The sequence below is a fragment of the Microcaecilia unicolor genome, chromosome 1 (assembly GCF_901765095.1).
Source record: "Microcaecilia unicolor chromosome 1, aMicUni1.1, whole genome shotgun sequence".
NCBI classification, from domain to species: domain Eukaryota; kingdom Metazoa; phylum Chordata; class Amphibia; order Gymnophiona; family Siphonopidae; genus Microcaecilia; species Microcaecilia unicolor.
In genome coordinates this window covers 375,634,671-375,646,854 of record NC_044031.1, presented here as the reverse complement: position 1 = coordinate 375,646,854, position 12,184 = coordinate 375,634,671, and the positions used below count along the sequence as shown (strand labels likewise).

Genomic DNA, 12,184 nt, shown 5'->3' with positions numbered 1-12,184 from the left:
ACACCATTCAAAAGTAGGAAAGAAAGAACTTGCTTATCTTAACACAATAAACTCAAAGTAAAAATAAAATAAATAATAATAAAAAAAAAAACTCCAAAGCATTTTCAATTAAAAGGTTAGCCCCTAAGTGGGGTGTGACGAAACACCTAGCCACCCAACCTGGGGTTACCCCGCAGCTTCTTGGGTCTATCCACAGCACAGCTCAGGTCTGCCTGCACCTGCCGTTTGTGCTCTACACTAGCACCTTCCTCCCACCGACTGGGTCACAACTGCCTCTGGGCAAGTCTCCCGCTCTCAAATGATCCCCAGTGATTTCTAGGCTACTGGGGCCACACTCCCAGTGCTCCCACAGTTCACAGAAAGCACTCACAAACCCAACACACAAACCCAACACACATACCACCAGGATTCTTTATTAGTCCAGACAGGCAGAGGCAATAAACTAAAATGTTTATTGTTTGAAAAATTGAACAATGAACAAAAAATGTGCGATCAGCAAACAATAACAGGTAACTGAAATATGAATCAATTATAACACGAACTAAACATTTGTTTTACTTTCTAAAAAGTACCTGGGAGATCAGGATATATAATTCACCAAGCCTAACAAAGACATCTATCTCTTTTTTCTCCCTGGCTAAGGCTGGAGGTAAAACCAGTACTCTCTAAAGGAAATGAGCTCCTGGGCCAATCAGAGCCCAGGACAAGAACATTTCAAAAATATACAGCTTCTTGCTTTCTGTTTGTGTTAAACTAGAGGAAGCACATTCATTTTTTTTTCTTACAGCTTAAAACAAAGAAACACCACCTGTTGGCCAAATAGGAGAAATACACTTCAAGACATAATTAATGCAGAAAAATATCCAATACAATTTACAGGCTTAAAACACACCGTTTCTTCACATGGGGCAACTCTAGAGCAATACAATGTCTGCATCATCGTCTAGAATCAAACACAAACTTCCATCAAGTTGCAGTTTTCAACATGCTGCATGGTGTCCCCTCTGCATGTAACTTCCCATCATCTTTCATCCCATCTCTCCCTTTACCCAGTTCAGGGCTGATATAGTAAACTATGATATCCTTTAACCAGGGCTAGCCCACTGGTATCTGACACTCTAAGTAAATTTATAGCTGTGCACCCCTCTTCCCTGGGATGGCTCAAGGACCTACCCCCCCCCCCTTCAGAATCTCCTCTTCCCCTCCCTACCCCTAAATAGCCAGCATCTTCCATCTCTACCCCCCCCCCCCCCCCATGTTCATGGATATAGTGTCTGTGGATAAAATGACAAAGAGATGGGCATGGACGGCCCCAATGTAGTCACAAACAGGTGGAGCCTTGGCAGTAAGAACCTTTCCTCCTTCTTGGAGTGGCAGGCTATTCTGGTTTCCATTTTCCTTTAGTATTGGATCTTGTCACTGTACTCATCTGGAACCAGAAACATACCAAGCTATAGTTGCCCAATAGCACCCCACCCACTTCGCCACCACCAGTGAGAGGAGATTGTGGACTGGGGCAATTTTTGTGTCTCTCTATATCTATGCTGTGTATGGCTGACTCACTTGCACAGCTCCTGGTACAGTGTGATACCTCTCAGCTGAGGAGGGTCACTGGAGAACTGGCTAGTGGCAACAGTGTTCTCACATTCCCAGAGTTATTAAAAAAAAAATTACAACACAGTGCATCAACAAATCAGAGCAGTTCACAAATTAAAACAGTCATAAAAAGATCACAAAACAAAAAACAAACTGTCTGCCCGCTGTACCTGCACAGGTCTCCCAATGAACTCATATTCTCTATCACCTCAGAAACCAATACATTCAGGGATCATTTCTCTGTGTAAGTCCAGAAAACCTTCCTTAACATGTTAGCACTGATTTTCAATCTTTATTGCTCCCTCTCATTTCCCCTCTCTCATTAAAGAGTGAAATAATTAAGATTTATACATAGTGCCTTTCATTCACAACAGAACTCAAGGGGGCAGTTATATAACAGGGCACCTGAATTCAGATGCCCCAAGGATGCATGGTGACAGCCCATTCTTTGACAGCATCTGAGTGCCCAGATTCTATTATAGAATAATTTACACGCTTGCAGTCTCATCAGCCATATACCTGACAAAACTGTGGCCACGAAAATGCAGCAAGGGCTCACATAACTTATAGTAATCTGTAAAAGTTACACAGGTAAGTGGGAGCATGTGAATGTCCCCCTTGCATTTACATGCTGTGCCACTTATGCATGCCTTTTTACTGTTAGATTGAAAATCACCATCACTGGCAAGAAAATATAACTATTCATTTTGATGTCCCATCTGCAGTGGCGTTCCTAGGCTGCCTGACACCCGGGGCGGATCGCTGATGCGCCCCCCCCCCCCCGGCGAAATTACACCCTCCCCCCCCCCGGGTGCATTTTTACCTGCTGGGGGGGCCGCACGCCTGTTGGCCGAGTCCGCTTGTTCCCTCCCTGCTGCTCCCTCTGCCCTGGAACAGGAAGTAACCTGTTCCGCGCAGAGGGAGCAGCAGGGAGGGAACGGGCGGACTCGGCCAACAGGCGCACGGCACCCTCCCCCCCCCCAGCGGCATGCACCCGGGGCAGACCGCCCCCCCTTGGTACGCCACTGGCCATCTGTATCACGGCTTCTGAGGAGCAGGAGGAAAACGCAACATGATCATCATTATTCAACTACAATAGATAAGAACAGTCCTCCCACCTGGTACACAGTCTGCAGCTTTACTAGCTCGTGGAGACTTACCTCAAAGTAGGTATCAATGTACTCTGAGACGATGTGCTCAGACTTTGGTTTGTTTTGGCAGTAAACTATGTACATGTGCAACCTTCTCTCCTGCAGAGGACAAACACACATGAGTCAAAAGATGACAGGTGGCCTAAAGCAGAAGCAAGACCACAAGTATTTAGAAGCAAGCCTTTTTTTTTTAGTCGTCCCCCCCCCCCCCCGTTAAAACCTAAAAAGCAGGTCTAAAACCTAAAAAGCAGGTATTTATTACAGCCTGGCACATATGCGATTAATTATTCTTAAAACAGGCACAAATCAAGAGCAAAGGTCCCGAGTTGCCTCGCTGTTATGCAGAGACAGAAAATTTCCCTGAGATCAGGCTAAGGTTCAACTATAACTTCTTTGTTGTGCCTTCATCTTTTATTGGATAGTGCAACAATTCAATTGAAATGACCCTTGATGCAAGCACATAACCAAAACAAAGCTGTTGTTGGGCCTTTTTTGTTATTGCTATACAATAAAAAGGAGCTTTAATGATGTTTTGTCTTCTGTTTTTGGCACCTTTGCTCTTGGTTTGCTCCTGGATTGCCTGTGAAGGTCTGTCCTCTCTCTGTTTTTGTCACTCTTTTTTTTTTTTTTATAGAAGTCTTTATTGGTCAGAATTAACATAACACATAACATGCCAACACAGCTCTTAACATCATACTCCAAGTGAGCCAACTATAACACTGAATATCAAACAAAAACTACCTTTTAAAGTAGTCAGTCCTACTGTTTACACATTTTATACTTCATTTTTATACATTTTGTGAAACCCCCCCCCCCCCTTCACCGTTTTTGTCACTCTTAAACTGGTACCAGAGGTCAGCGCACATTAATTGTACTTTACTATGAACTGCCCCTGATGGACAAATTCCTTTCCTCCTCCCACAGGCTCTCATCAGAAAGTTTAACTCCTCCCAGTGCTTATAGGCCTTGTGTCACTTGACTATATTTTTATTAAAGTGAGCACTGGAGAGGGCTATGAGTGTAAGGAACCTACTTTACTTTCATCCCCCCCTTCTGGAGCATGGCAATTACTTTAGGAAAACATGAATATGGATATGAACGTGCAACTAATTTACACCGAAAACAAAACATTTTCTCTAGATGCCCTGATGCATTATCCTCCCTGATACTTTTCACAGCCATTTCTGTGCATAAAACAGTTTCCATATGGAAATGACTTGTTCTAAAACTGGCCAGACTCTATGGACTTGTAACGTAACCTCTGCTCTGCCCAAGCTAGACCCCGGGAACACCTACACACAGGATACATGAAAGGAAGCGAGCGCACACTTTTTATGCACATACACGTTCATACAATTCTATAAACGGCTCTTTCCACAAGTACAACAGGCTCTATGTGCAAAGAAAACCTTCATAAAATTACTACCCCAAGTGTAATTTTATAAAAGGGCACCTAGGCTGTGAAGGCATATTAAGTGCATATGTTGTGCCTATTTATAAAGTTCTGACATGACAAATAATCCAGCCCCCCCCCCCCCCAAAAAGTGAGGAAATATCAAAAACCTATAACAAAAAAACCCCCCAAACTCCTTAGAACATCTTTAAAAAGATCGTCATAAGTGAAGCAAAAACTTTGAAAACACTGAAAAATGTGCAGCCATGTTATGGAGTATGAAGTAAAATCAGATCTTCAATGCACATGTGCTTATGATTGGCATGTAGAGTATCTGTGCCCCTGATGCAGAATTGCCAATCGAAACATAGTAAAGTCAGGTAGTATGAAATGAAGACATGGGAAATTGTCTGGGCAATTTATGTTTCAGAGTGGAGAAATTTGTGGTCCTCTGAAGGATGCATCAATCAAACTAAGATAAGTGTTGGAGCTGTTAGTTCTTTGATTATGCTCCTTATGGATATATTTTTTGATAAAATCAATTTTTAATGCCAAACAATACAAAAAAAATTGGACTGATTAGACTGAAGAAGCAATAGTGCTGAAACAAATTTTTGCTTCATTCATGATGGTCCTTTAAACATGTTTCTAAATAGTTTGGTACAGAGAGTTTAAAAGTTGGGTTTTTCGGTTATTTCCTCACTTGAAGGTGGGATTCTTTTCATTACTGTATTTTATAAAGTGAACACATACGCCAATGTGCCTTTATAAAACTGCCCCCTTGAAAGTAGCCACAGACATTTAATTATTCTGACTCACGCATAAATGGTGTACCCAAGTTTGTATGGGTACTTAATAAAAAGATTGCTGTATATACAAAAAAAGGAAACCAGGTTAACCTAGTATTCCACAAACAAAAACTCGGCTGCTACAAAGAACAGCAAGTACTATTTCTTTCCACTGAAAATGTCGCTAATGGTCCATTGGCTCTTCAGATCATCAGCTTCCTGCAACTATAAGGCCTCCACCTAAACACAAACTGTTTCCGCTAAGCTCAGCGGGAGTCCTCCACCTACAGTCCTGTCCGTAGGGGGTGCTGTTTCACTATCACATTTTCAATAGTGAGGAACAGGCAAGAACTGCAGGAAACCTACCTTTCCCTAGCAACTGAAACACAATATTGAAGCACGACCCCCTACAGTCAGCAGTGCAGTTGGAGGACTTCTGCTCAGCTTAGAGAGAACAGTGCCGTTCTCCCCTCAAAAAACAAACCTACAATTCAAAACATGTCAAAGTCTGTTATGTGTGTGTTTTACAATATACACATGTATCCGAAAACTCTGTCCTAGCTGTATGCACCTCGATTAATACTGCACGCATCAGTAGTGTGTAATTTTATGTGCATATGGCCCCAAGCAATTTTATAAGCCCCTATTTCTGTGGGTACAAAATTGTTTTATTCAGAGAAAAGCTCTATGAAGTCACTCACATGTGGGACGTGTGCATCTAATAACATTTTGCATATACTATTACCTTTAGTGAGCTCAGGCGTTCCCATAGGGTACAGATTTTTGTTTTTTTTTAGTGGGGGGGGGGGGGAGTTGGGCACTTTCTTTTAGATTTTCAAAGTGAAAATGCACAAATCTTTTGGGAAATTTGGTGTATATTAGATAGCAGCTGCAAATGTATGTGGGATATTTTCAGCAGAATAATTTTCAAAGAGTATGAATGCAACTACTTCTCCTTTGAAAATTGGGGCAATTTATGCACATATGTAATATACAAGTTAGAAGGTAATTTTGAGTTTACCTGAAGGGGTAATTTTCAAATAGCCCAAGTACACAGGTTTTATGCTTAAGAGAGGCAACCTGGCTCTGAGGGTGTCCAGGTACTGTACAACTGCTGTTTGGTGGGGGTACCAACGAGGGTAAAATACAGCATGTACTTTGGCAAATTTCATATATAGGTGCTATTTTCCTCCCTGATATAAACACATTTCTTTAAGACCTCCTCATGATCCAGCATAAAGAACATTAGCTGTGGAAGCCCATGTAAACTTTTAGCTGGGAAGAGAAGGGAAATTTTCATACAGGACAACCAAAAAGCATTACTCTGTTTTGATGGTTAATTCTCTAACAGGGTACTACTACGTACCCATAAATATTAAAAAAAAAAAAAAAAAAACCCACCTATTTTATAAAGGTAACAGACAGCTATGTGCTTTTATAAACTGTAAAGAACAGGCATGCACAGCTATCCACAATAGAGAACAAATACTCTGAGGCACTGGACTTGGGAAAATCCACTGTATTTTTAGGATAAGTAGTATAAATCTGTTTTACTGCTTTTGGAGCTTGCTAGGCACTCGAGACCTGACTTTGCCACTGTTAGAAATAGGATAATGGGCTTGACGAACCTTCAGTCTGTCCGAGTATGGCAACACTTATGAGGCAGATACATTACTTGGGTGCACGCTGTGCATATATGCAGAAATTAGGCCTTACCAGCTAATTTTATTTCCTTTAGACCTTCCAGACTAGTTAGGATGCTTGGTTATGCAAGCCTACCAGCCAGAGACTGAGAATACCTGACTTTGAGCACTAGCATTGTATAATCTCCCTGTGCAGATACCAGCCAGTCATTATTTTGATAAAGCAGAAAAAAACAGAAACAACCCCTACCAACTGTACCTGTTCTAGTCTTTTTTTTAAAATAGACAACTCAAAAACAATCCAACCAGTCAACCGACAGCAACAAACTAGTAGGCCAAAAATCACCCACTCAACTATCACCTGTCCATTACAATCTTCATGGTAGAATGAAGGGCGGATTCTTGACCGGTCTGAAGGGTCTAAAGGAAAGAAAATTAGCAGGTAAGGCCTAACTTCTCCTTCCTCAGTAACCCTCTAAAACCAGTCAAGACACGTGGAAGTACCAAAGCAGTATCCTTTATGGGTGGGACCCTTGAAGACCGGAAGGCACAGGCAGCCCTTGTGACTATGGGCAAGTCATTTAACCCTCCATTGCCCCATGTAAGCCGCATTGAGCCTACCATGAGTGGGAAAGCGCGGGGTACAAATGTAACAAAACAAAAAAAAAAAAGTCAACACTACTGCTCCAAAACATGCATCCTGTTTAGCATACACATCCACTCTGTAATGTTTCACAAAGGAATGCAGTGACAACCACACCGCTGCCCTACAGATATTTTGCGGTGGCATCCAACTGCTCTCCGCCCAGGAGGCAGCTACACCTTGCATTGAATGCGCCTTGAGCGCTGCCAGAATGTGGCAACCCCAAAGACGATAAGCCGACGCAATGGTCTTCTTCAGCCACCGAGCAATAATTGCTTTGGAAGCCGCTGCTCCATTCTTAGGACTGTCGTAGAGAACAAACAACCTATCTATCTATGAGTCAAAACTCCTCAGTTCTCTTCAAATAATGTTGCAACACACTCTTCATATCCAAGTACGCCAACCAGCTGCCGTATCCTCCAGAACCAGCAGGAAATGACCTGATTCACATGAAAAATTGAGACCACAAAGTAATCTTTTCCTTGGGGGGGGGGGGGGGGGGGGGAGAGGCTTTCCACAAGACAAGGCTTGGAGCTCAAAACTTCTGCGGGCTGAACAAATGGCTAGTAAAAACATCATTTTCAAAGTGACATCCTCAAGTAGCCTTCTCTAGCAGCTCAAATGGAAGCCCAACACCAGATTCATATCCTACGAAGGAACAAATGGGCGCTGAAGTGGACGGAAAAGCTCAACACCCCAAAGGAATCACACCACATCTGGAAAAGTTGCTAAAGACCACCCATAAATCTTACCATGGAAACAAGACAAAGCGGCAACCTGCACCTTCAAGGAGGCTAACGCCAGCCATCTGTCCTAACCATCCTGCAGGAATTCCAAGACTTCCGCAACCGAAGCATGCAGGGGCCGATAATTCCATTCCTGGAACCAGTTTTCAAAAAACATGCCACACCCTGACATAAGCCCAAGAAGTAGACCACCTCTGCAACAAAGTGGAAATAACCTTGTTGGTATACCCTCTCTTCCTTAGCTGCACTCTTTTCAAGTGTCATGTCGTAAGCGAGAATGGAGCCAGGTTGGTCATCCCAATCAGGCCTTGAACGAGCAAGTTGACCGGCCCCTGAAGGCCAGATGTATTAAATCTCCATACCACGGCCAACGGGGCCAATACGGAGTGACCAGAATCACTAGACCAGACTGCAACTCTATGCACTAATGACCTGACCCACCAGCAGACATGGCGGAAAAAACGTAGATAAGAACCTGGGCCAGCCACGGAGGAATAAGAGCATCAGTTCTGATGACTGAAAAAGAGAGGCACATGTGCATTGTGGGATGTCGCCATGAGATCCATTATTGGTGTGCCTCATGGCTGCACTATTCGCTTGAAGGCAGGCTTGGCCAGGAACAATTCCCCTACCTCTAAATTGTGCCTGCTGAGAAAGTCTGCCTGGACATTATCCATTACTGTGACATGTGCTGCCAAGAGATCCCGAAGATAAAGCTCTGCCCACTGAATCAGCAATGCCGTCTCTTCTGCCATGGGTCGATTCTCATGCTGTGGGTGGGAAAATGTGGGATATAAATGCTATACATAAATAAATGCCTCCCTGCCGATTGATGTAGGCCACGGCCGTGGCATTGTAGGAGAGCACCCGGACTGCTCTGCACTCAAGCAGTGACTTAAAGTGCTCCAGTGTCAGACGGAATGCTCAGGTTTCCAACCAGTAATCAACCACTGAGACTCCACCATCGACCAGGTGCTACTTGACCAAGGCAACGGGTTCCCAACCGTGTCCATTGTGACCACGATGCATTCTGGAGGATCCAAGGTCATTCACTTCTCCAAGTTAGCACTGCAGAACCACCAGTGCAGATTGCGTATGTATCACCTCCAAGTCCTGTCTCTGAGGGGAGCAGTGAGAGAGAAGCGAGTGCTCTAAAGGCCTCATATGACCCCTGATACAGGGCACAACCTCCAAAGTGGCCACTATCGACCCCAGCACCTGTAGATAGTCCCTCACCTGGTGAGTGCCCACTGAGAGGAAAGTGCCTATCTGCCCCTATATCTTGTTGATCTTGGCCAAAAGGTAGATAAACTCAACCCACCTAAGTGTTGAATCAGACTCCAAAATATTCCAGAGACTGCATGGGCCGAAGATGACTTCTGGCCGGGTTCACAACCCAACCAATAGACTCTAGAAATCATACCACCTGAACCGGATCACTCGCTTGCTTTCCTGCAAGGACTTTGCCTGAATCAATCAGTCATCTAGTTAGGGATGAACCAATATGCCCTCATTGTAAAGTGCCACTGCCACCACCACCAATTTTGAAAACGTGCAAAACTGATAATGCTCATCTAAGACAGCAAAACAGAGGAAATGCTGATGAGACTGTCAAATAGGAATGTGGAGATTACATGAGTAACTCTCCACACTGAACCACAACAATAACAGACCTCAGGTTCTTCATATGAAAGAGGCCACTTTGAGGAATCCGTTTACACACTTGAGATGTAGAAGAGGTCCAAAATATACCTTCCTTTTTGGGGACTCAAAGTAAATGGAATAAAATCCTCTTATCCTTCGCTGGGCACAGGAACCACAGCCTTCAACTGAATTAGCCGGCGCAAAGTGTACCGTATTGCCCCCAAAAACAGATCTGGATGAGGGCGCCCAAGCTCCAGCGCATAGCAGTCACAAATCACATCCAGGACCCAGTAGTTCGCAGTAACCTGGATCCACCTCTGGTAAAAGTCGCACAACTGAGCACTGACCGGCACCAGAGGAGCCCCCGAGCCTTGACCACCACTTCGAAAGGACTGTGTTCGCTGAAAAAAACAGACCCCCACTGGGTCCCACCAGACCTGCTTGGGTGATACTGTCTAGTTTCTCAAAACCTCCTGCGTGTTGACAAACTCTGGCCACCGACCTTAGGCTTGTCCTCAGGCAAATGGGGAACCTTAGTGTCACCAGGATTGCAAATCAACTTATCCAGTTCATCCCCGAAAAGCATAGATCCTTTGAACATAAGAAAGCACAACTTGGACTTGGAAGCCACATCCACAGTCCATCCCCGAAGCGACAATGCTCTATGAGCTGCAACCACGAGAGACATGTTCTTAGTGGAAGCCCGCAACAGATCACAGACAGTATCAGCCAAGGAGGACATCCCTCCTGGACCATCGTACTCTTCTCTAAGGGGGTGTTGATGCCTCTGTATAAGTCGTTGGTGAGGCCCCATCTAGAGTATTGTGTTCAGTTTTGGAGGCCGTATCTTGCTAAGGATGTAAAAAGAATCGAAGCGGTGCAAAGAAAAGCTACGAGAATGGTATGGGATTTGCGCAACAAGACGTATGAGGAGAGACTTGCTGACCTGAACATGTATACCCTGGAGGAAAGGAGAAACAGGGGTGATATGATACAGACGTTCAAATATTTGAAAGGTATTAATCCGCAAACGAACCTTTTCCGGAGATACGAAGGCGGTAGAACGAGAGGACATGAAATGAGATTGAAGGGGGGCAGACTCAAGAAAAATGTCAGGAAGTATTTCTTCACGGAGAGAGTGGTGGATGCTTGGAATGCCCTCCCGCGGGAGGTGGTGGAGAGGAAAACGGTAACGGAATTCAAACATGCGTGGGATAAACAAAGGAATCCTGTTCAGAAGGAAAGGATCCTCAGGAGCTTAACCGAGATTGGATAGCAGAGCCGGTAGTGGGAGGCGGGGCTGGAGGCTGGGAGGCGGGGATAGTGCGGGGCAGACTTATACGGTCTGTGCCAGAGCCAGTGGTGGGAGACAGGACTGGAGGTTGGGAGGCAGGGATAGCGCTGGGCAGACTTATACGGTCTGTGCCAGAGCCAGAGCCATTGGTGGGAGGCAGAACTGGAGGTTGGGAGGCAGGGATAGCGCTGGGCAGACTTATACGGTCTATGCCAGAGCCGGTGGTTGGGAGGCGGGGATAGTGCTGGGCAGACTTATACGGTCTGTGCCCTGAAGAGCACAGGTACAAATCAAAGTAGGGTATACACAAAAGTAGCACACATGAGTTGTCTTGTTGGGCAGACTGGATGGACCGTGCAGGTCTTTTTCTGCCGTCATCTACTATGTTACTATGTAGGGCTTTCCAATACCTTTTCTGCCCATCGAAAAGCCTCCTTGGCAACGAAGCCCCCACAAATGGGTGCCTGAAGAGCCAGCACTGACAGGTCAAAACTACGCTTCAGAAAGGACTCCATTCTCCTATCCTGAGGGTCTCTAAGTGCAGCACCCCCATCCACTGGAATAGTGGTCTTCTTGGTAACCGCCATCACCATAGCATCTACCGTGGAGGGTTTCAGAATTTCCATACTCCCATGGGAATAGGATACAGCTCACCCATGGCCCTCACAATCTTGCAAGGAAAATCAGGGGATGCCCATTTTAGCCTGCACCATATTCCTCAGATGCTGGTTCATGGGGAATGACTTGGGCGGCTACCTAATACTCTTCACCAGGGGATCTACATTCAGATAACACCTTCTGATCAAACAAGGGTGGAAGACACTTGGGAAATCAATTCCACCAGCTCATCCCTATGAAAAATTCTAGCCACCGAAGAATCTTCCCTAGGAAGGAAATCCTCCCCTTCTAGGTGTCACTGGGTCCTCCCCTTCAAAGTCATTAAGTTCCTCCTCAGCAGGGGCGTATCTGAACTGCGGCGGTAGGGGGGGCCAGGGCCAGAGAGGGGGGGCACATTATAGCCCCCCCCCCGCCGCCGCCATTGCCGATCCCCCTCCCCCCAGCCATTGCTAACCCTCCCCCTCCGTTGCTCGCCTACCTTCGCTGGCGGGGGACCCCAACCCCCGCCAGCCGAGGTCCGCGTCCTCCTGCCGCTGCCGGCTGCCTTTGGTCCTTTCATTCTTCCATTGAAGCTGGCGCCGACGAAAAAGTTTCTTTTGAATCTGACGTCGCTGCACGTTGCACGTTGTACGTGCAGGACGTCAGACTCAGAAACAATTTCTGAGTCT

At 45.3% G+C, this 12,184-nt stretch overlaps 1 protein-coding gene across 1 annotated transcript in view; it reads right to left on the bottom strand.

The window, feature by feature from the left end:
* TRIO (trio Rho guanine nucleotide exchange factor) overlaps nucleotides 1–12,184 on the bottom strand; it is a 905,131-nt gene that overhangs the window by 80,211 nt on the left and 812,736 nt on the right. Inside the window, 1 exon segment of the mRNA XM_030209962.1 lies at nucleotides 2,757–2,846. Within this exon segment, the coding sequence (XP_030065822.1) occupies nucleotides 2,757–2,846 (90 nt within the window).